The sequence below is a fragment of the Bombina bombina genome, chromosome 1 (genome assembly GCF_027579735.1).
Source record: "Bombina bombina isolate aBomBom1 chromosome 1, aBomBom1.pri, whole genome shotgun sequence".
Lineage (NCBI taxonomy): Eukaryota > Metazoa > Chordata > Amphibia > Anura > Bombinatoridae > Bombina > Bombina bombina.
Window position 1 is genome coordinate 1,544,295,512 of NC_069499.1, and position 25,310 is coordinate 1,544,320,821.

General features: G+C 42.4%; 2 protein-coding genes across 2 annotated transcripts in view; one reads left to right on the forward strand and one right to left on the reverse strand.

The window, feature by feature from the left end:
- The window catches only part of LOC128667110 (polycystin-1-like), a 248,997-nt gene extending 230,248 nt beyond the window's left edge, over positions 1 to 18,749 (forward strand). The window contains exons 43-47 of the mRNA XM_053722016.1: positions 433 to 601; positions 684 to 962; positions 9,192 to 9,326; positions 10,467 to 10,748; positions 17,807 to 18,749. Coding sequence (XP_053577991.1) covers positions 433 to 601; positions 684 to 962; positions 9,192 to 9,326; positions 10,467 to 10,748; positions 17,807 to 18,454 — 1,513 coding nt within the window. The 3' untranslated portion in view covers positions 18,455 to 18,749. The remainder of the gene's footprint in view (positions 1 to 432; positions 602 to 683; positions 963 to 9,191; positions 9,327 to 10,466; positions 10,749 to 17,806) is intronic.
- NAT9 (N-acetyltransferase 9 (putative)) overlaps positions 18,660 to 25,310 on the reverse strand; it is a 124,725-nt gene continuing 118,074 nt past the window's right edge. Inside the window, exons 3-7 of the mRNA XM_053708873.1 lie at positions 22,873 to 22,982; positions 20,079 to 20,216; positions 19,630 to 19,689; positions 19,283 to 19,377; positions 18,660 to 19,193 (exon numbers count right to left, since the gene is read on the reverse strand). Coding sequence (XP_053564848.1) covers positions 19,056 to 19,193; positions 19,283 to 19,377; positions 19,630 to 19,689; positions 20,079 to 20,216; positions 22,873 to 22,982 — 541 coding nt within the window. The 3' untranslated portion in view covers positions 18,660 to 19,055. The remainder of the gene's footprint in view (positions 19,194 to 19,282; positions 19,378 to 19,629; positions 19,690 to 20,078; positions 20,217 to 22,872; positions 22,983 to 25,310) is intronic.

The following is a 25,310-nucleotide window of genomic DNA, read 5'->3' on the forward strand; positions in this document are numbered from 1 at the left end:
TCCTCACACATAATAACATGATAATTAATGTTTTGCTCCTCTCACATAATGAATCTCTTTCGCTCCTCGCATATAATGTCATAATAACGAATCTCTCTCACTCCTCGCACATGATGATAATGAATCTCTCTTACTCCTCGCACATAATGATAATAAATCTTTTGCTCCTCTCACATAATATCATGGTAATGAATCTCTCTAATTCATCGCACATGATATCATGATAATGAATCTCTCTAATTCCTCGCACATATCATGATAATGAATCTTTCGCTCCTCTCACATAATATCATGATAATGAATCTCTCTAATTCCTTGCGCATAATATCATGATAATGAATCTCTCTAATTCCTCGTGCATAATATCATGATAATGATTCTCTCTAATTCCTCGCACATAATATCATGATAATGAGTCTCTCTCCTCTTCAGAGTCCTTGAACTCGAAATCACTCAATATCACAAAGACGTCCACCTCTACATTTCCACCATACTGCGCATTGATCTCTCACAAGATGGTACAGCAGATCCCTTCATCTCAATCCTCCCGTTCCATCTCTTGGAGCTGAGTAATGACTTGAACTTACCTCTGGCACTAGCTGTAAGTACCAATGTTCCCCTTAATTTTCAAAAAGTTCCCTTTCCCTTGTTCCCACATCACTGACCATTATTTTTCTTCTCAGCTGTCTTTGATATTTGCAGCTCTCTGTTTTTTGTCTGCTGAGGTGATTTTCCTGACCTGGTCTGTCCAACGTCATAGCCCCTGTTGGACAAGCCTCTTGCTGGGTTTGGTTTCAGGGGCAGCCGGCACTCTACACTTGGTCAGAACTTGGTTGACTAAACATCACATGCATCATTATCGGGAACATTCTGGGAATTTCATCAGCTTGTATACAGTAGCACAGCTATCACGGGTAGAGGTGGCACTTACAGCAATACTGCTACTGCTGACCATGATAAAGGTAAGAAAGGACAGTGACAGTAGTTTCATCAGTTTGTATACAGTAGCGCTGCTATCACGGGTGGAGGTGGCACTTACAGCAACCCTGCTACTGCTGACCATGATAAAGGTGACAATGTACACTGACCGTAGTTTTGTCAGCTTGTATACAGTAGCACTGGTATCATGGGTAGAGGTGGCACTTACAGCAACCATGCTACTGCTGACCATGATAAAGGTAAGAAAGGACAGTGACAGTAGTTTTGTCAGCTTGTATACAGTAGCACTGCTATCACGGGTAGAGGTGGCACTTACAGCAACCCTGCAACTGCTGACCATAATAAAGGTAAGAAAGGACAGTGACAGTAGTTTTGTCAGCTTGTATACAGTAGCACTGCTATCACGGGTAAAGGTGGCACTTACAGCAACCCTACTACTGCTGACCATGATAAAGGTGACAATGTACAGTGACATTAACAGAGCAGACTTACAATATACAAAAACATAATTTATGTTTACCTGATAAATTTATTTATCTTGTAGTGTATCCAGTCCACGGATCATCCATTACTTGTGGGATATTCTCCTTCCCAACAGGAAGTTGCAAGAGGATCACCCACAGCAGAGCTGCTATATAGCTCCTCCCCTCACTGTCATATCCAGTCATTCGACCGAAACAAGACGAGAAAGGAGAAACCATAGGGTGCAGTGGTGACTGTAGTTTAATTAAAATTTAGACCTGCCTTAAAAGGACAGGGCGGGCCGTGGACTGGATACACTACAAGAGAAATAAATTTATCAGGTAAGCATAAATTATGTTTTCTCTTGTTAAGTGTATCCAGTCCACGGATCATCCATTACTTGTGGGATACCAATACCAAAGCTAAAGTACACGGATGATGGGAGGGACAAGGCAGGAACTTAAACGGAAGGAACCACTGCCTGTAGAACCTTTCTCACAAAAACAGCCTCCGAAGAAGCAAAAGTATCAAATTTGTAAAATTTTGAAAAGGTGTGAAGCGAAGACCAAGTCGCAGCCTTGCAAATCTGTTCAACAGAGGCCTCATTTTTAAAGGCCCAGGTGGAAGCCACAGCTCTAGTAGAATGAGCTGTAATCCTTTCAGGGGGCTGCTGTCCAGCAGTCTCATAGGCTAAGCGTATTATGTTCCGAAGCCAAAAGGAGAGAGAGGTTGCCGAAGCTTTTTGACCTCTCCTCTGTCCAGAGTAAACGACAAACAGGGCAGATGTTTGACGAAAATCTTTAGTAGCCTGTAAGTAAAACTTCAAGGCACGGACTACATCCAGATTATGCAAAAGACGTTCCTTCTTTGAAGAAGGATTAGGACACAATGATAGAACAACAATCTCTTGATTGATATTCCTGTTAGAAACCACCTTAGGTAACAACCCAGGTTTGGTACGCAGAACTACCTTGTCTGAATGAAAAATCAGATAAGGAGAATCACAATGTAAGGCAGATAACTAAGAGACTCTTCGAGCCGAGGAAATAGCCATCAAAAACAGAAGTTTCCAAGATAAAAGTTCAATATCAATGGAATGAAGGGGTTCAAACGGAATTCCCTGAAGAACTTTAAGAACCAAGTTTAAGCTCCACGGGGGAGCAACAGTTTTAAACACAGGCTTAATCCTAACCAAAGCCTGACAAAATGCCTGGATGTCTGGAACTTCTGCCAGACGCTTGTGCAAAAGAATAGACAGAGCAGAGATCTGTCCTTTTAAAGAACTAGCTGATAAGCCTTTGTCCAAACCCTCTTGGAGAAAGGACAATATCCTAGGAATCCTAACCTTACTCCATGAGTAACTCTTGGATTCACACCAATAAAGATATTTACAACATATCTTAAGGTAGATTTTCCTGGTGACAGGCTTCCGTGCCTGTATTAAGGTATCAATGACTGACTCGGAGAAGCCACGCCTTGATAGAATCAAGCGTTCAATCTCCATGCAGTCAGTCTCAGAGAAATTAGATTTGGATGATTGAAAGGACCTTGTATTAGAAGGTCCTGCCTCAGAGGCAGAGTCCATGGTGGAAGAGATGACATGTCCACTAGGTCTGCATACCAGGTCCTGCGTGGCCACGCAGGCGCTATCAGAATCACTGATGCTCTCTCCTGTTCTGGCGAGACACCATGAGATCCAGTTCTGGTTTGCCCCAACGATGGACCAGTTGAGCAAACACCTCCGGATGGAGTTCCCACTCCCCCGGATGAAAAGTCTGACGGCTTAGAAAATCCGCCTCCCAGTTCTCTACGCCTGGGATGTGGATCGCTGACAGGTGGCAAGAGTGAGACTCTGCCCAGCGAATTATCTTTGAGACTTCTAACATCGCTAGGGAACTCCTGGTTCCCCCTTGATGGTTGATGTAAGTCACAGTCGTGATGTTGTCCGACTGAAATCTGATGAACCTCAGTGTTGCTAACTGAGGCCAAGCTAGAAGAGCATTGAATATTGCTCTTAACTCCAGAATATTTATTGGGAGGAGTTTCTCCTCCTGAGTCCACGATCCCTGAGCCTTCAGGGAGTTCCAGACTGCGCCCCAACCTAGAAGGCTGGCATCTGTTGTTACAATCGTCCAATCTGGCCTGCGAAAGGTCATACCCTTGGACAGATGGACCCGAGAAAGCCACCAGAGAAGAGAATCTCTGGTCTCTTGATCCAGATTTAGTAGAGGGGACAAATCTGAGTAATCCCCATTCCACTGACTTAGCATGCATAATTGCAGCGGTCTGAGATGCAGGCGCGCAAATGGCACTATGTCCATTGCCGCTACCATTAAGCCGATTACTTCCATGCACTGAGCCACTGACGGGCGTGGAATGGAATGAAGGACACGGCAAGCATTTAGAAGTTTTGATAACCTGGACTCCGTCAGGTAAATTTTCATCTCTACAGAATCTATAAGAGTCCCTAGGAAGTAGACTCTTGTGAGTGGTGATAGATAACTCTTTTCCACGTTCACTTTCCACCCATGCGACCTCAGAAATGCCAGAACTATCTCTGTATGAGACTTGGCAATTTGAAAGCTTGACGCCTGTATCAGGATGTTGTCTAGATACGGAGCCACTGCCATGCCTCGCGGTCTTAGAACTGCCAAAAGTGAGCCCAGAACCTTTGTAAAAATTCTCGGGGCAGTGGCCAACCCGAAGGGAAGAGCTATAAATTGGTAATGCCTGTCTAGAAAGGCAAACCTTAGGAACCGATGATGATCTTTGTGAATCGGTATGTGAAGGTAGGCATCCTTTAAGTCCACTGTGGTCATGTACTGACCCTCTTGGATCATGGGTAGGATGGTCCGAATAGTTTCCATTTTGAATGATGGAACTCTGAGGAATTTGTTTAAGCTCTTTAGATCCAAGATTGGTCTGAAGGTTCCCTCTTTCTTGGGAACCACAAACAGATTTGAATAAAATCCCTGTCCTTGTTCCGTCCGCGGAACTGGATGGATCACTCCCATTACTAGGAGGTCTTGCACACAGCTTAGGAATGCCTCTTTCTTTATCTGGTTTGCTGATAACCTTGAAAGATGAAATCTCCCTTGTGGAGGAGAAGCTTTGAAGTCCAGAAGATATCCCTGAGATATGATCTCCAACGCCGAGGGATCCTGAACATCTCTTGCCCACGCCTGGGCGAAGAGAGAAAGTCTGCCCCCCACTAGATCCGTTTCCGGATAGGGGGCCGTTCCTTCATGCTGTCTTGGGGGCAGCAGCAGGCTTTCTGGCCTGCTTGCCCCCTTGTTCCAGGACTGGTTAGGTTTCCAGGCCTGTCTGGAATGAGCAACAGTTCCCTCTTGTTTTGAAGCGGAGGAAGTTGGTGCTGCTCCTGCCTTGAAATTTCGAAAGGCACGAAAATTAGACTGTTTGGCCTTTGATTTGGCCCTGTCCTGAGGAAGGGTATGACCCTTGCCTCCAGTAATGTCAGCAATAATTTCCTTCAAGCCAGGCCCGAATAGGGTCTGCCCCTTGAAAGGAATGTTGAGTAATTTAGACTTTGAAGTCACGCCAGCTGACCAGGATTTAAGCCATAGCGCCCTACGCGCCTGGATGGCGAATCCAGAATTCTTAGCCGTTAGTTTAGTCAAATGAACAATGGCATCAGAAACAAATGAGTTAGCTAGCTTAAGCGTTCTAAGCTTGTCAATAATTTAATTCAATGGAGCTGTCTGGATGGCCTCTTCCAGGGCCTCAAACCAGAATGCCGCCGCAGCCGTGACAGGCGCAATGCATGCAAGGGGCTGCAAAATAAAACCTTGTTGAATAAACATTTTCTTAAGGTAACCCTCCAATTTTTTATCCATTGGATCTGAAAAAGCACAACTGTCCTCAACCGGGATAGTGGTACGCTTTGCTAAAGTAGAAGCTGCTCCCTCCACCTTAGGGACCGTCTGCCATAAGTCCCGTGTAGTGGCGTCTATTGGAAACATTTTTCTAAATATAGGAGGTGGGGAAAAAGGCACACCAGGTCTATCCCACTCCTTGCTAATAATTTCTGTAAGCCTTTTAGGTATAGGAAAAACGTCAGTACACACCGGCACCGCATAGTATCTATCCAGCCTACACAATTTCTCTGGAATGGCAACTGTGTTACAGTCATTCAGAGCAGCTAATACCTCCCCAAGCAATACACGGAGGTTCTCAAGCTTAAATTTAAAATGAGAAATCTCTGAATCAGGTTTCCCCGAGTCAGAGATGTCACCCACAGACTGAAGCTCTCCGTCCTCATGTTCTGCATACTGTGACGCAGTATCAGACATGGCTCTAACAGCATTTGCGCGCTCTGTATCTCTCCTAACCCCAGAGCTATCGCGCTTGCCTCTTACTTCAGGCAATCTAGATAACAGGGTATTATTCATGATTGCAGCCATGTCCTGCAAGGTAATCGCTATGGGCGTCCCTGATGTAATTGGCGCCATATTAGCGTGCGTCCCCTGAGCGGGAGGCGAAGGGTCTGACACGTGGGGAGAGTTAGTCGGCATAACTTCCCCCTCGACAGAACCCTCTGGTGATAATTCTTTTATAGATAAAGACTGATCTTTACTGTTTAAGGTGAAATCAATACATTTAGTACACATTCTCCTATGGGGCTCCACCATGGCTTTCAAACATAATGAACAAGTAGGTTCCTCTGTGTCAGACATGTTTAAATAGACTAGCAATGAGACTAGCAAGCTTGGAAAACACTTTAAAACAAGTTTACAAGCAATATAAAAAAACGTTACTGTGCCTTTAAGAAACACAAATTTTCCCAAATTTTGAAATAACAGTGAAAAAATGCAGTTACACTAACGAAATTTTTACAGTGTATGTAATAAGTTAGCAGAGCATTGCACCCACTTGCAAATGGATGATTAACCCCTTAATACCAAAAACGGAATAACAAATGACAAAAACGTTTTTTAAACAGTCACAACAACTTCCACAGCTCTACTGTGGCTTTTTACCTCCCTCAATACGATTTTGAAGCTTTTTGAGCCCTTCAGAGAAGTCCTGAATCATGCAGGAAGAAGCTGGAAGTCTGTGTCTGTAATTTTTTCTGCGCAAAAAAGCGCTAAAATAGGCCCCTCCCACTCATATCACAACAGTGGGAAGCCTCAGGGAACTGTTTCTAGGCAAAATTCAAGCCAGCCATGTGGAAAAAACTAGGCCCCAATAAGTTTTATCACTAAACATATGTAAAAAACGATTAAACATGCCAGCAAACGTTTTAAAATACACTTTTATAAGAGTATGTATCTCTATTAATAAGCCTGATACTAGTCGATATTAAATCACTGTATTGAGGCTTAACTTACATTAATCCGGTATCAGCAGCATTTTCTAGCAAATTCCATCACTAGAAAAATATTTTAACTGCACATACCTTATTGCAGGAAACCTGCACGCTATTCCCCCTCTGAAGTTACCTCACTCCTCAGAATATGTGAGAACAGCAAAGGATCTTAGTTACTTCTGCTAAGATTATAGAAAATGCAGGCAGATTCTTCTTCTAAATACTGCCTGAGATAAACAGTACACTCCGGTACCATTTAAAAATAACAAACTTTTGATTGAAGAAATAAACTAAGTATAAAACACCACAGTCCTCTTACGACCTCCATCTTAGTTGAGAGTTGCAAGAGAATGACTGGATATGACAGTGAGGGGAGGAGCTATATAGCAGCTCTGCTGTGGGTGATCCTCTTGCAACTTCCTGTTGGGAAGGAGAATATCCCACAAGTAATGGATGATCCGTGGACTGGATACACTTAACAAGAGAAATAATAAATAAATAAAACAGACTGTATTTCAGTTTAATAGATATTGTAAAGTTGCACTGCCACCTTCATTACTTATTCATTTATGATCTGTATTTTCACCTATATTTTGGCGTCTGACTAGCACTGTTTACTGCATCAAGAGCTTGCCCTAATAACATTTATTCCTTGTAACCAAACACTATACAATACAAAACTATGAGAGGAAGAAAATACATTGGGAAAAGGGCAGGAAAAACTCTGGACTACATTTGATTAACACATTTAGGGCTAGATTACAAGTGACGTGCTAAATTATTTTTCGCTCGAGCGTAAACAAAGCTCAAAGAAAGCTTTTAATGCATGGCGGGTTAGAGCTTGTATTACAAGTTGAAAGTAAATTGTTTGCTTGCGAGCGAAATCCGATGTGCGCTAACAAGTGGACTTCAGATATTGCGACCACGTTGATGAAAAATGATTTTCATGTTTTAAGGTATTTGACTGGAAAGGGCTCCAAAGTGTGTGTGTGTTTGTGTATATATGTATGTATATATATACACACACACACATATATAGACCCATACACATATTTAGACACACACACACATATATATATATATATATACACAGTATATACATATACACATATTATAGCCCTTTACAACCAAATACCATATACCTTTTAACCCTTATAAAAAAATATATATGAATATTTATTTTTTTTATCAGAAACTGTATATATGAGTGTAACACTTTATTTTAATGTATTTATGTTGTTTTGTACATTTTTTCACCCTTTGCTTTCAACTTGTAATATGTGCGCAAGTTAACGCTGTCACAATATTTCTTATAGTGTCCCGCACTAACAATAGTGCACCACTCGTTATCTACCCTTATTGTTTTAGTCTATTGTAAACAAGGCTTTTTGTTTTATGTAAAGGGAAGTGAAACCCAAAATTATTCTTTCATGATAGAGCATACAATATTAAATAACTTTTACATTTACTTATATTATCAATTTTACTTCATTCTCCTGGTATCCTTTAGAAGAAACAGCAATGCACTATTGGGTGCTAGCTGAACACATCTGTAAACCAATGATAGAAGGTATTTATGTGCAGCCGCCCGGCGCCAATCGGTAGCTAACTCTCAGCTCCTGAACCTACCTAGGTATTCTTTTCAACAAAGGATACCAGGAGAACGAAGCACTTTAGAAAATACAAGTAAAAAAATACAAGTAAATTGGAAAGTTGTTTAAAGTTGTTTAAATTTGTATACTTTATCTGACTCAAGAAAGAAGATTTTTAGAGTTTCATGTCCCTTTAAACTCAAAATGAAAGGGACATGATACAAACATGTTGTAGCACTTGAAATTGATGCAGCATAGCTGTAAAAAGCGGACTAGAAAATATCACCTGAACATCTCTATGTAAAAAGGAAGATATTTTACCTCATGTTTCATTAGTATTCACACCCCACTGTAAAGAGACTTTAACAAGCCAGTCAGGATACTTGTCCCAGGACAAGCTAGGGAGTGAGCATCTGACATGTGCAGGCACAGTCATGTTATTTTCCTATTCAGTTTAAGTAAGATTTCTGTGTTCACAGCAAAGGCAAAGCATTACCTCAGCACTACTGATGCTGATTGGCTATTGTTTTTTGTGTTTTTCAACTTGCAACTGGACAGCAGCTGAAGTATAACTGTTTACACTGCACACATTTTTGAGGTAAAATATCTTCCTGTTTTACCTAGAGATCCTCAGGTGATATTTTCTTGTTATACTAGTTTCAAATATAAATGAAAAATAAATAAATATATATCTGGTGCCAGTCAGCCAATGCATATGGCAAGGTACAAGCTCTTAAATGATAGGTAAGTGTGAAATCAGGCTCTGAAATAATTACCAACAGTGAATGCAAGGGGCCAATCTCACAGAACAAATATATCAAGGTCAACAGCAGCAGTAGTATCTGGGTTCTCAGAACACTGTTCTATTTCAGGCCTCACAGCAGCTGAGATTTGTGCGCCGGTGGGCTGCTTTTGGGAAGACACTTCAGGCGGTAGCGATAGAGATTCTAGGATGCAGCTGTCTCATTTCTCTCTTCATCATTGCACTTGCACACTCTGTGTATGTGGTAAGTAATAGTAGGTCAAAGGCTCCTAACCGTTTTCATATCACGGCATAATTCAAAAAAGGAATTTCAGAGCAGACGCACTTTTACATCTTACTGGACAGCCTGTAAATTCCCATATACATTATTAAAGGGACAGTCTACAACTTAGTCAGCCCATCAGTGGGCGAGCTTGGCAGCCTTTTTAAAGTGACCAGAAACAATATTCATTTTAAAATAACTTTTTTACTGTTACTGCTGCATGATATAGATAGGGTGCAGTTGGACATTTGCAGCTTAAGACTTTAAGATGACTAAGGTGTAGATTGTCCCTTTAACACAATGATCTACACCACAAAGTGCAATTTATATGACCACTAATTGATGAATATATAGTTTTAAAGACAATCTGTAGATTTGTGTAGTGTCCTTCTTACACCATTTTAAGGCACTTTGGTTACAATGATACTAAGCATTAAGGAGACTTTGCTGAGTCTCCCCAACTTCCCCCATCCAATGTAAATTTATGTAGTAGATTCACTTAAAGGGACAGTCAACCATAGAATTGTTATTGTTTTAAAAGATAGATAATCCCTTTATTACCCATTCCCCAGTTTTGCATAACCAACACAGTTATGTTAATGTACTTTTTACCTTTGTGATTACCTTGCATCTAGGAACCTTCTTCCAGCCCCCTGATCACATGACTGTGACTGTTTATTATCTATTGTCTTAAATTTAGCATTGTATTGTGCTAGATCTTAAATAACTTTCTGTGCCTGAACACAGTGTTATCTATATGGCCCACATGTACTTTCTGTCTCTTTGTGTTGAAAAGAGATTTACAAAGCATGTGATAAGAGGCAGCCCTCAAAGGCTTAGAAATTAGCATATGAGCCTACCTATGTTTAGTTTAAACTAAGAATACCAAGAGAAAAAAGCAAATTTGATGATAAAAGAAAATTGGAAAGTCAATTAAAATTAAAAGTCCTATCTGAATAATGAAAGTTTAATTTATACTTGACTGTCCCTTTAAGGTCACATCTCTCCATTCATCAGTGAACTGGCTGCTTAGAAAAATATATAAAGTGCAAATGCTGGAGAGACCTTTTTGTGAAACATGCCCAGTGTTCAGAAGACTATAACTGTATTGTCTCTCCGCAGGCTACTGGCACAACGCGCTTCACTACATTAATGGGAGCATTTCTGAAATTCTCAAGGCTTGGGCCACTCTTACAAAACTCCCCTTTGCTGGCCTTCTTTGTTTTGGTGGGAACCTGCCTACTGGGGCTGACCCGGAGACTCCTGTGTGCATCTGTGCTTAGTGGGTATCGCCAAGCTCGAGCCGAAAGTTACTTTCCATCACTGGAACCTCAAGATTACGAGATGATTGACTTCTTGGTAAAAAGATTCAAACTATGGCTGGGACTCAGCAAAGCCAAAGAGGTGAGAGGGACATGGTACAGAACAGGGTGGAAGACAACCATTGTACAGTATAGATGGATGCTAGATGCAAAGAATCTAATATGGTATAAAAAAAAATACAAAGTGATTAAGACCCAAAACATGTACTGCGGGGGGCAGTTTCATTAAAGAGACACTAAACACATTTCATGCACCTGCCTTTATTGGTGCTGCTGTTATTTAACCTAAGTTACACTGCAGGTACCTAAAAGTTGCTGCTCTTGTTAACACTGGAATGTAGTGAAAGCTAGCTTTCAATATGGCGGCATGTATGACTAGAGGGAGGCAGGAAATAACCTCAATACTATGCTTATAAAATGTATTTAGTGTTTAAAGGGACAGTTTACCAAAAAATTTTCTTCTCTTTAATTTGTTCTCGATGATCCATTTCACCTGCTGGAGTGTATTAAATTGTTTACAAATTGCTCCTTTACCCTTATTTTGGCATTTGAAATAGGTAATTTAGTCTGTGGTATCCCTACCTATACTGAAAGTTTGTATACTTAATTATAGGCTATTGCCACATTATGTAAACACAGCCAGCAGAAGAAATTACTCTCCAGGTGGCTCAAGAATAGATAACTAATAAAATGATAATTTTTCATGGTTCCCTTTAAGTATTGGGCTTTGGTTTACAGAAAGATATAAGATAAGGAAGTGTATGTGTAAACAAAGTGATAAATTAAAGAGATCCGATTTTACCTGCAAGCTCAACCAATTTTGATAGGTTGTGGTTTCAAAGCTCAAAACCAGCTATTTCATATACACAAATAAACCTGAAAATGCAATTGCTCATACATTTTATACTCTGCAGCTGGTATAACAAGTCATTGAAAATACATTAAGGGAAAAACTATTTTACAGTATACTGTCCCTTTAAGAACACTATTATCTTGTTACCTAGAGAGTATCCAGCTCAATTGATAATTAAAACATAATTTATGCTTACCTGATAAATTTATTTATCTTGTAGTGTATCCAGTCCACGGATCATCCATTACTTGTGGGATATTCTCCTTCCCAACAGGAAGTTGCAAGAGGATCACCCACAGCAGAGCTGCTATATAGCTCCTCCCCCAACTGTCATATCCAGTCATTCGACCGAAAACAAACAGAGAAAGGAGAAACCATAGGGTGCAGTGGTGACTGTAGTTTAATTAAAATTTAGACCTGCCCTAAAAGGACAGGGCGGGCCGTGGACTGGATACACTACAAGAGAAATAAATTTATCAGGTAAGCATAAATTATGTTTTCTCTTGTTAAGTGTATCCAGTCCACGGATCATCCATTACTTGTGGGATACCAATACCAAAGCTAAAGTACATGGATGATGGGAGGGACAAGGCAGGATTAAGCGGAAGGAACCACTGCCTGAAGAACCTTTCTCCCAAAAACAGCCTCTGAAGAAGCAAAAGTATCAAATTTGGAAAATTTGGAAAAGGTGTGAAGCGAAGACCAAGTCGCGGCCTTGCAAATCTGTTCAACAGAGGCCTCATTTTTAAAGGCCCAGGTGGAAGCCACAGCTCTAGTAGAATGAGCTGTAATCCTTTCAGGGGGCTGCTGTCCAGCAGTCTCATAGGCTAGGCGTATTACGCTCCGAAGCCAAAAGGAAAGAGAGGTTGACGAAAATCCTTAGTAGCTTGTAAGTAAAACTTCAAGGCACGGACTACGTCCAGATTATGTAAAAGACGTTCCTTCTTTGAAGAAGGATTAGGACACAATGATGGAACAACAATCTCTTGATTGATATTCTTGTTAGAAACCACCTTAGGTAAAAACCCAGGTTTGGTACGCAGAACTACCTTATCTGCATGAAAAATCAGATAAGGAGAATCACATTGTAAGGCAGATAGCTCAGAGACTCTCCGAGCCGAGGAAATAGCCATCAAAAACAGAACTTTCCAAGATAAAAGTTAAATATCAATGGAATGAAGGGGTTCAAACGGAACTCCTTGAAGAACTTTAAGAACCAAGTTTAAGCTCCACGGGGGAGCAACAGGTTTAAACACAGGCTTAATTCTAACCAAAGCCTGGCAAAATGCCTGGACGTCTGGAACCTCTGCCAGACGCTTGTGCAAAGGAATAGACAGAGCAGAAATCTGTCCCTTTAAGGAACTAGCTGATAATCCTTTGTCCAAGCCCTCTTGGAGAAAGGACAATATTCTAGGAATCCTAACCTTACTCCATGAGTAATTCTTGGATTCACACCAATAAAGATATTTACTCCATATCTTGTGGTAGATTTTCCTGGTAACAGGCTTTCGTGTCTGTATTAAAGTATCAATGACTGACTCAGAGAAGCCACGCTTTGATAGAATCAAGCGTTCAATCTCCATGCAGTCAGTCTCAGAGAAATTAGATTTGGATGATTGAAAGGACCTTGTATCAGAAGGTCCTGTCTTAGAGGCAGAGTCCATGGTGGAAAGGATGACATGTCCACTAGGTCTGCATACCAAGTCCTGCGTGGCCACGCAGGCGCTATCAGAATCACTGATGCTCTCTCCTGTTTGATTTTGGCAATCAGTCGAGGGAGCAGAGGAAACGGTCGAAACACATAAGCCAGGTTGAAGAACCAAGTCGCTGCTAGAGCATCTATCAGCGTCGCTTCTGGGTCCCTGGACCTGGATCCGTAACAAGGAAGCTTGGCGTTCTGGCGAGACGCCATGAGATCCAACTCTGGTTTGCCCCAACGATGAATGAATTGAGCAAACACCTCCAGATGGAGTTCCCACTCCCCCGGATGGAAAGTCTGACGACTTAGAAAATCCGCCTCCCAGTTCTCCACGCCTGGGATATGGATTGCTGACAGGTGGCAAGAGTGGTACTCTACCCAGCGAATTATTTTTGAGACATCTAACATCGCTAGGGAACTCCTGGTTACCCCTTGATGGTTGATGTCAGCCACAGTCGTGATGTTGTCCGACTGAAATCTGATGAACCTCAGTGTTGCTAACTGAGGCCAAGCCAGAAGAGCATTGAATATCGCTCTTAACTCCAGAATATTTATTGGAAGGAGTTTCTCCTCCTGAGTCCACGATCCCTGTGCCTTCAGGGAGTTCCAGACTGCACCCCAACCTAGAAGGCTGGCATCTGTTGATACAATTGTCCAATCTGTCCTGCGAAAGGTCATACCCTTGGACAGGTGTACCCGAGACAACCACAAGAGAAGAGAATCTCTGGTCTCTTGATCCAGATTTAGCAGAGAGGACAAATCATTTAGAAGTTTTGATAACCTGGACTCCGTCAGGTAAATTTTCATTTCTACAGAATCTATAAGAGTCCCTAAGAAGGAGACTCTTGTGAGTGGGGATAGAGAACTCTTTTCCTCGTTCACTTTCCACCCGTGCGACCTCAGGAATGCCAGAACTATCTCTGTATGAGACTTGGCAACTTGAAAGCTTGACGCCTGTATCAGGATGTCGTCTAGATACGGAGCCACCGCTATGCCTCGCGGTCTTAGAACCGCCAGAAGTGAGCCCAGAACCTTTGTAAAGATTCTCGGGGCTGTAGCCAACCCGAAGGGAAGAGCTACAAATTGGTAATGCCTGTCTAGAAAGGCAAACCTTACAAACCGATGATGATCTTTGTGAATCGGTATGTGAAGGTAGGCATCCTTTAAGTCCACTGTGGTCATGTACTGACCTTCTTGGATCATGGGTAGGATGGTCCGAATAGTTTCCATTTTGAAAGATGGAACTCTGAGGAATTTGTTTAAGATCTTTAGATCCAAAATTGGTCTGAAGGTTCCCTCTTTTTTGGGAACCACAAACAGATTTGAATAAAAACCCTGTCCTTGTTCCGTCCACGGAACTGGATGGATCACTCCCATAACTAGGAGGTCTTGCACACAGCGTAGGAATGCCTCTTTCTTTATCTGATTTGCAGATAGCCTTGAAAGATGAAATCACCCTTGTGGAGGGGAAGCTTTGAAGTCCAGAAGATATCCCTGAGATATGATCTCTAACGCCCAGGGATCCTGAACATCTCTTGCCCACGCCTGGGCGAAGAGAGAAAGTCTGCCCCCTACTAGATCCGTCGCCGGATAGGGGGCCGCTCCTTCATGCTGACTTAGAGGCAGCAGCAGGCTTTCTGGCCTGCTTGCCTTTGTTCCAGGACTGGTTAGGTTTCCAGGCCTGCTTAGATTGAGCAAAAGTTCCCTCTTGTTTTGAAGCGGAGGAAGTTGATGCTGCACCTGCCTTGAAATTTTGAAAGGCACGAAAATTAGACTGTTTGGCCTTTGCTTTGGCCCTGTCCTGAGGAAGGGTGTGACCCTTACCTCCAGTAATGTCAGCAATAATTTCCTTCAATCCAGGCCTGAATAAGGTCTGTCCCTTGAAAGGAATGTTGAGTAATTTAAACTTCGAAGTCACGTCAGCTTACCAGGATTTAAGCCATAGCGCCCTACGCGCTTGGATGGCGAATCCGGAATTCTTAGCCGTTAGTTTAGTCAAATGAACAATGGCATCAGAAACAAATGAGTTAGCTAGCTTAAGTGTTCTAAGCTTGTCAATAATTTCAGTCAATGGAGCTGTATGGATGGCCTCTTCCAGGGCCTCAAACCAGAATGCCGCCGCGGCCGTGACAGGCGCAATGCATGCAAGGGGCTGTAAAATAAAACCTTGTTGAATAAACATTTTCTTAAGGTAACCCTCCAATTTTTTATCCATTGGATCTGAAAAAGCACAACTGTCCTCAACCGGGATAGTAGTACGCTTTGCTAAAGTAGAAACTGCTCCCTCCACCTTAGGGACCATCTGCCATAAGTCCCGTGTAGTGGCGTCTATTGGAAACATTTTTCTAAATATAGGAGGTGGGGAAAAAGGCACACCCGGTCTATCCCACTCCTTGCTAATAATTTCTGTAAGCCTTTTAGGTATAGGAAAAACATCAGTACACACCGGCACTGCATAGTATTTATCCAGCCTACACAATTTCTCTGGTACTGCAACTGTATTACAGTCATTCAGAGCAGCTAATACCTCCCAAGCAACACACGGAGGTTCTCAAGCTTAAATTTAAAATTAGAAATCTCTGAATCAGGTTTCCCCGAATCAGAGATGTCACCCACAGACTGAAGCTCTCCGTCCTCATAATCTGCATATTGTGACGCAGTATCAGACATGGCCCTTACAGCATCTGCGCGCTCTGTATTTCTTCCTAACCCCAGAGCAATCGCGCTTGCCTCTTAATTCAGGCAACCTGGATAATACCTCTGACAGGGTATTATTCATGATTGCAGCCATGTCCTGCAAGGTAATCGCTATGGGCGTCCCTGATGTAATTGTCGCCATATTAGCGTGCATCCCCTGAGCGGGAGGCGAAGGGTCTGACACGTGGGGAGAGTTAGTCGGCATAACTTCCCCCTCGTCAGAATCTTCTGGTGATATTTCTTTTACATTTAAAGACTGATCTTTACTGTTTAAGGTGAAATCAATACATTCTCCTATGGGGCTCCACCATGGCTTTCAAACATAATGAACAAGTAGTTTCCTCTGTGTCAGACATGTTTAAACAGACTAGCAATGAGACTAGCAAGTTTGGAAAACACTTTAAACAAGTTTACAAGCAATATAAAAAACGTTACTGCACCTTTAAGAAACACAAATTTTGTCAAAATTTGAAATAACAGTGAAAAAAGGCAGTTACACTAACGAAATATTTACAGTGTATGTAACAAGTTAGCAGAGCATTGCACCCACTTGCAAATGGATGATTAACCCCTTAATACCCAAAACGGAATAATAAATGACAAAAACGTTTTTTTTTTTTTTCAAACAGTCACAACAACTGCCACAGCCCTACTGTCGCTTTTTACCTCCCTCAAAAACGACTTTGAAGCCTTTTGAGCCCTCCAGAGATGTCCTGGATCATGCAGGAAGAAGCTGGATGTCTGTGTCTGTAATTTTTGCTGTGCAAAAAACCGGCAAAATAGGCCCCTCCCACTCATATTACAACAGTGGAAAGCCTAAGGAAACTGTTTCTAGGCAAAATTCAAGCCAGCCATGTGGAAAAAAACTAGGCCCCAATAAGTTTTATCACCAAATACATATAAAAACGATTAAACATGCCAGCAAACGTTTTATATTACATTTTTATAAGAGTATGTATCTCTATTAATAAGCCTGATACCAGTCGCTCTCACTGCATTTAAGGCTTTACTTACATTAGTTCGGTATCAGCAGCATTTTCTAGCAAATTCCATCCCTAGAAAAATATTTTAACTGCACATACCTTATTGCAGGAAAACCTGCATGCCATTCCCTCTCTGAAGTTACCTTACTCCTCAGAATATGTGAGAACAGCCATGGATCTTAGTTACTTCTGCTAAGATCACAGAAAACGCAGGCAGATTCTTCTTCTAAATACTGCCTGAGATAAACAGTACACTCCGGCACCATTTAAAAATAACAAACTTTTGATTGAAGAATAAACTAAGTATAAAACACCACACTCCTCTTACGACCTCGATCTTGGTTGAGGCTTGCAAGAGAATGACTGGATATGACAGCTGAGGGAGGAGCTATATAGCAGCTCTGCTGTGGGTGATCCTCTTGCAACTTCCTGTTGGGAAGGAGAATATCCCACAAGTAATGGATGATCCGTGGACTGGATACACTTAACAAGAGAAAATCAATATAACTATGGTTTAATTGAATTAAAATATATAATCATTACCTTCAAATGCAACATATGAAATTCAAACATTACATGTGAAATACAGAATATATGGGAGATTTGAAGCAGTGAGATGTGAACTAAAAAAGAGATATCAGTCCTTCTCCTGTTTGTTTAGTTGTCTTTGCTCTTTGAGACCTCAGAAGTTAAAAGACTATTCATAGCTTACCTAATGATTGTGTTTCTCCTACCTATCTCTCATCTGCATCACTGCATCTCTACATAATACCTTTTGTCTTTAACTTGTAATACACAGTCACCACTTTTAACATAACTAGCCCTTTAGTCATTATCTTCTCTAATGTTTATCAGGGGTTCATTCACCCTCTTATCTGATGTTCACTGTTTTTTTTACTCTCTTGCAGTTTCGTCACACAGTGCGATTTGAAGGTTTCCGTTCTGTACCTCCTGGTTCCTCCCCAAACTCTGGATTTTCAAATTCTTGTTCTCCATCTGTAAGTTCACTGTCACCTTGCTCATCTGTACAAACACCTGAGGAACTACTATCCCCAGCAAGCCCTTTGCTGCCCCCAAACCTTGCTGTGGAACATCTCCCACAGGCAGTTACCGATCTCCTAGATAGGCTGGATCAAGTGACTAATGTTTTGGAAGAGGTAAGTAGTCTTGAGAGCAAGCTGGGATTGTGGCACAAGACACACAGATCCCGTGAATCTACACTTAAAAAGGAAACCTCCACGTCAACCAACAAACAGCTTCAGCTGCCGCGCACATACAGCACCTTCTCAGAGTCTGCTTTAACTCAAATGAGGTCAAATGTTGTCCCATCTAGCAGGCTGTTAGCTCCAGAGAGTGCAGATTGCTTTCGCAGGGCACGTTTATTAGGAGCTACAGTTTCAGCTGGTGTGTGCCAAAGAGCCAGACTGATTTCAGAGGCCACTAGGAGACCGCACAGCGAGGAAAGATCAGGGGGTAGTAAACGAATGGAAGACCCATTTAGGCCTGTCCCCCTAAAACGTAGAGCATGGGATCCTGAGAAATCTGGTGACACATGAGACATAAAATGGTATAAGTAAGAGGAATACTGGATAATAACATTACTCCTGGAACATATGGGAGGCTAAACATAAAAGCGAAAGGATGTATTGCTGTATGTACAGGAGAACAGGAGAGTTAGAAATGACATTTTGTTGCATAAGCAAGGCTAAAACAAAAGATTAAAGTAAGCTGACGTTCATGTATGTATTGCTGCAGCCCAAGCACGTTGTTTCATTGTTTAATATGTATTCTAGTCATCTTGTAAACAACACATTTTAGTAAACATACATTTTTTCAACGTACAATCTAAAATTGGAGAGTTCCTTGTCACTCAAAATCCACTACTGTCCTACTGTGTCACTTCTATTAGCATTGCAATTGTAGTAGCCTTAACCATATACAACTGAGAATCCACAAACTGAAGTCTAAATGAGTCCGACACGTCTATTCCTTGTGACCTGAGTACAGTTCCTCCTCCTCAAAATCTCCACTGTCCTTAGTGAGGATTTGAGGGCAAATAAGTCCCAGAAAAAAAAAGTAAGAGGTTCTGTACTCCATAGAAAACAAATTCCGATTTCCTGGGATCTGCAATGTATTATCAGGCAAACCCCAGTGTTCTCAGCTCCCTGGCATACTCTGTTTCATTTCTCTATAACTTGCCATTGTCATTTGAATTGCACCGAGGAGCCACTGCCTTTCTGTGTCCGTAACCTCCCAGCCTAGGGTGGTCTCCTGGAAGATCTCACTAACAGATACCTGTGTACAGAAAAGACAGCTTGATTTCTAGTGAAATGTGGGCAGAGAACAAGGAATGTAGGCAGTTTTTCCGACATATGGCCTCCTACCTGTTTGAAGTGCAGTCTGTGGAAAAGCCGAATACTTGTCAGATTTTCTTGTCCGATTTTAGCTTCAAACTTAGAAATTCTCAGAGTAGTCACACCTGCAGCAAAGTAATGACATCAGCACCAAAGTCACATAGTGATGACATCAGAGTAACACCCCTGACATCCGCACCAGTGTCACATAGTGATGACATCAGAGTAACACCCCTGACATCCGCACCAGTGTCAAATAGTGATGACATCAGCGTAACACTCCTGACATCCGCACCAGTGTCACAGAGTGATGACATCAGAGTCCAGAGCGACACCCATAATATCAGAGCAGTGAAATCCTATTACCCCAAACTCACCATAAAATAGCATCAGTCGCACAGACTCTTCTCCAAACCCTCTGCCGCGTGAACTGGGCTCTGGGAGAAAAGATGATGGACTCAGCAAATGTAGGGAGAAGAATATCTGTATTAGTAATATCTATATGAGGGATTTTCAAACCTGTCCTTACACCTCCCTAACAGGACAGATTTTGAGGCTATCTGAACTAGAGCACAGGTGAAATAATCAGCTGATTTGTAAACATGGTTATTAACCTGCTCTCACCCAAACTAAGCCTGAAAATATGTCCTGTTAGGGAGACCTGAGGACAGGTTTGAAAACTCCTGGCCTGTGGAAAGCTAAAAGGTGAGGAGCTGGATAGGAACAGCAGAGGGAGATTATTAGACGATGCATTTGGAGAAAATATATATGGGAGGAGCAGAGGAATATTACAACAAATTTATGATAAAAGAAGTTGGGAAGGTACCTGCAATCATGATTTCTATCTCTGCTAATGATGGGTCCTCGGGATCAGTGAGAAATAGGTTAACATCTCCCACCATGCATTGCTCTTCAGGGCAGCCCTTATTCCAGCGCTCAGCATCCAGTATGATGAAGGTGCATTCTAATAAGTAGGAACAAGTCAGTCACTAGATGCAGGCATATATTATTTAGATACCTTACTTCTAAACCTGTCACACACTGCTCCTTCCCCTAGACATCTAAGTCAGAGCTTCTCTCTCCATGCCAATCATTCAATGCCAATTACACAGTCTTACAGCAACAATGTCCCTCACTGCTTGTGTCTTCACTCCTATCTCATAACATCTCTCCTAGGCCTCAATGCTTGCTACTCACTACTTCTATGTTTAGTCCTGCCACAGCCCCTCCGATATATACTTGTCACTCACTGCTCCTGTCTTTAGTCCTGCCACAGCCCCTCCCCTATATACTTGTCACTCACTGCTCCTGTCTTCAGTCCTGCCACAGCCCCTCCCCTATATACTCATCTCTCAGTGCTTAGTCCAGACACAGTCCCTCCCCTATATACTTGTCACTCACTGCTCCTGTCTTTAGTCCTGCCACAGCCCCTCCCCTATATACTTGTCACTCACTGCTCCTGTCTTTAGTCCTGCCACAGCCCCTCCCCTATATACCTGTCACTCACTGCTCCGGTCTTTAGTCCTGCCACAGCCCTTCCCCTATATACTTGTCACTCACTGCTCCTGTCTTTAGTCCTGCCACAGCCCCTTCCCTATATACTTATCACTCACTGCTCCTGTCTTTAGTCCTGCCACAGCCCCTCCCCTATATACTTGTCACTCACTGCTCCTGTCTTTAGTCCTGCCACAGCCCCTCCCCTATATACTTGTCACTCACTGCTCCTGTCTTTAGTCCTGCCACAGCCCCTCCCCTATATACTTGTCACTCACTGCTCCTGTCTTTAGTCCTGCCACAACCCCTCCCTCTAGTCCTGTCACTTACTGTTTCTGCCTTTAGTCCTGTCACAGCCCCTGCCTATATTATTGTCACTCACTGCTCCTGTCTTTAGTCCTGCCACAGCCCCTCCCCTATATACCTGTCACTCACTGCTCCTGTCTTTAGTCCTGCCACAGCCCCTCCCCTATATACCTGTCACTCACTGCTCCTGTCTTTAGTCCTGCCACAGCCCCTCCCCTCCCCTATATACTTGTCACTCACTGCTCCTGTCTTTAGTCCTGCCACAGCCCCTCCCCTATATACTTGTCACTCACTGCTCCTGTCTTTAGTCCTGCCACAACCCCTCCCTCTAGTCCTGTCACTTACTGTTTCTGCCTTTAGTCCTGTCACAGCCCCTGCCTATATTATTGTCACTCACTGCTCCTGTCTTTAGTCCTGCCACAGCCCCTCCCCTATATACCTGTCACTCACTGCTCCTGTCTTTAGTCCTGCCACAGCCCCTCCCCTATATACTTGTCACTCACTGCTCCTGTCTTTAGTCCTGCCACAGCCCCTTCCCTATATACTTGTCACTCACTGCTCCTGTCTTTAGTCCTGCAACAGCCTCTCCCCTATATACCTGTCACTCACTGCTCCTGTCTTTAGTCCTGCCACAGCCCCTCCCCTATATACTTGTCACTCACTGCTCCTGTCTTTAGTCCTGCCACAACCCCTCCCTCTAGTCCTGTCACTTACTGTTTCTGCCTTTAGTCCTGCCACAGCCCCTTCCCTATATACTTATCACTCACTGCTCCTGTCTTTAGTCCTGCCACAGCCCCTCCCCTATATACTTGCCACTCACTGCTCCTGTCTTTAGTCCTGCCACAGCCCCTCTCCTATATATTTGTCACTCACTGCTCCTGTCTTTAGTCCTGCCACAGCCCCTCCCCTATATACTTGTCACTCACTGCTCCTGTCTTTAGTCCTGCCACAGCCCCTCCCCTATATACCTGTCACTCACTGCTCCTGTCTTTAGTCCTGCCACAGCCCCTCCCCTATATACTTGTCACTCACTGCTCCTGTCTTTAGTCCTGCCACAACCCCTCCCTCTAGTCCTGTCACTTACTGTTTCTGCCTTTAGTCCTGTCACAGCCCCTGCCTATATTATTGTCACTCACTGCTCCTGTCGTTAGTTCTGCCACAGCCGCTCCCTCTATTCCTGCCACTCACAGCCCCTCCCTATTTTACTGTCACTCACTGCTCCTGTCTCTATTCCTGCCACATCCCCTCCCTATGTTCCTCTCACTCACTGCTACTCCCTTCAGCTGTGACCCAGTCCCTACCTTTATTCCTGTAACCCACTGCTCCTTCCTTTACTCACAGACCCTCATTCTTTGCAGTCCCTTTATATCAGAGCCACTCCCTCTATATCCCTTTTTGTTCTAATGCAATTCCCCCGCCATTACTATCACCATAGGCCCGCCCTCCAATCCGGTTACTTGTTGCTCCTCCCTTATAACCCCACTAATTACAGCCCCCTTTCCCCAGAGCTTCCTACAGAGCTGTCACTCACAGGTCCTCTTCAGTTTTCTTGGTTTTATGCACAGCCTATTCACATCTCTTTCCCATCAGACGTGTCCCCTGGCCTATCAATATCATAAATAACAGTCATTTTCTGACAATCTGACTAGGTATTCCTGATAAATAGACTCCCAATCAAACCTTCTATGCCCATCACCCTCTGGCCTCCAAATTTTTATTCCAAGTATTCAATACCTTATTTCTGCACATACGCCCAGACACGCCCAGCCTGTCGTCAGTTACTGTCACATAAAGGTAAGTTCTGCCGAGACGTTACTCACTGTCCGTGTCCTCTCTCCAGCTGCGTTGCATGGCATATTCCTGCTCTAATGTCAGAGGCTCTGATGCTGTCAGCTTTTGTAGCTCCTCTGATTTCATCCATTGGTGATACCTGAATACAAACAGTGTGAGCTATAGGATATTACAGAGGGTATCTAGAGCATGAGGAGACATACGGTGTGGGGTTTAAAGCAAACATTTAAAAGTGGGGGAAATATTGCTCATTCCGTATAAAATAAACATTTATGATGAACAGAATTAACTAAACCATTTAGGATGATCCGAAATTCTTCAATATTTTAACCTGAATTTAGTTTGTTTTTTTTTAAATTAAAACTGTTTTTATTGAAAGTTTTCAAACAGGTGTACAGGTTTTGCATTTATACTTACATGATCCAAAGATGATAAATACAATACAGTTGCATTGTAAGGAATTTGTACACTTAAACAAATAAACAAACACATAACAACGTACAGAAGAATTAGTGTTTCCACAGTGATGGTTTGTGCATCCATGAAGACCTTGACAAAAGTATCTTGTATCATAAATCCTTTTTTCCCACAAATGGTTAACAGTGCTACGTCAACTCAACTACAGCAAGACAATAATAATTCAACAATTGACATGGCATGCCATTTATGAAAGATCTTGTATGAACGATGTCTTCCGCTGCTCCCAGATGTATAAGATATCTGCAATAAAATCTTGTTTTCCTATAAAAGTGTAGTGTATTCTTTCTAAAGATAGGACATAATCTACTTCCCTTAACCACACTGAGAAATCGGAGATTTGGTGTTTCTTCCAAAACCTAGGTATGAGGCGTTTAGCACAGTTTAGCATACATGAAAGCAGTTTTTTCCGAAGTATACAGGAAATAGGGGGAGAGTTATTTAATAAAACTATAGTGGGGGAGAGCGTAATTGACACTCCCAATGTCATGTTGATGCATTTAGCTATTTCCTTCCAATAAGTTTGTAGGAGAGGACATGACCACCAAATGTGGGATAGGGTACCTATGCCTCCACAATGTCTCCAACACCGGGAGGAGGAATTAGGAAATATACTATGTAGGCGGTGGGGGGTTAAATACCATCTGGATAACAGCTTATAATTCATTTCCGCAATATCGAATGATATGGATGATTTTTTGGTCTCCTCAAAAATATGACTTCATTGAGTTTCTGTTAGGGTGAGATCTAATTCTTTTTCCCACTTTAGTATAGGAAGGTTTTATAGAGGGGAAGGAGCCTCTCAAGATCTTGTATATTATAGAAATATGAGATCTGGCCGTTGATGGGGAAGTGCATAGCGCTTCAAAGGGGGTAAGAGGTCTGGTGATATCCGACTTATGGGGGCTGCTAACTATAGCATGTCTTACTTGCAAGTAAGGAAACCAAAGTTGAAATTGAGGACCTAGCAGTTGAAAAAGTTCCTTTTGGGGCGAACTAGTCCCTTGTTTGGTACCAGATGTACCGGAACATTGGAATAAGAACCTGCTAAAAGGGGAGTAGGTACAGTTTTTGGTTGCAATAACAATGCGTTAAGGAGAGGAGTAAGGGGAAATGGTTGGCTTGAGATCGTTCTATTAGAAACAAGGGTTTTATCCCACACCCTTAGCGTAGCAGCGACATAATAGTTTGTTTTGGCTTCTAGAGGTCTAAATTTGGGTGGTATCCAACACAGATCCCCGAGATTATGCCCTCCAGTTAGAGAGGATTCCAATTGTACCTATTGGTTTGAGCATGTTTCCATGCTGTTATTCGCGCTAAGTGGGCTGCTTTAAAGTAAGCAAAGAGATTCGGTGCTCCCTGCTAAGGTATAAAGTATATTTAGTTACTCTAGATCTCTGCTGAGACCAAATAACAATGCGTTATTAAGGAGAGGAGTAAGGGGAAATGGTTGGCTTGAGATCGTTCTATTAGAAACAAGGGTTTTATCCCACACCCTTAGCGTAGCAGCGACATAATAGTTTGTTTTGGCTTCTAGAGGTCTAAATTTGGGTGGTATCCAACACAGATCCCCGAGATTATGCCCTCCAGTTAGGGAGGATTCCAATTGTACCTATTGGTTTGAGCATGTTTCCATGCTGTTATTCGCGCTAAGTGGGCTGCTTTAAAGTAAGCAAAGAGATTCGGTGCTCCCTGCTAAGGTATAAAGTATATTTAGTTACTCTAGATCTCTTCTGAGACCAAATAAAAGATTCAAACATTTTTTGCTGCTTTGTTAGAAATGTGGAGGGAAGGTCTAGGGGAAGAACATAAAAATTTAGGTAGAAGAGACATTTTTATTGCGTTAATACGTCCCATCCAAGAGAGATGGCCTTGCTTCTGCCACATTTCAAGAGTAATTTGGGATTCTTTTTGAAGTTGGATAGTATTAAGTTCAAATAAATCAGACTGTGTAGGGGAAATATCAATAGCTAGATAGCAAAATTTGTTT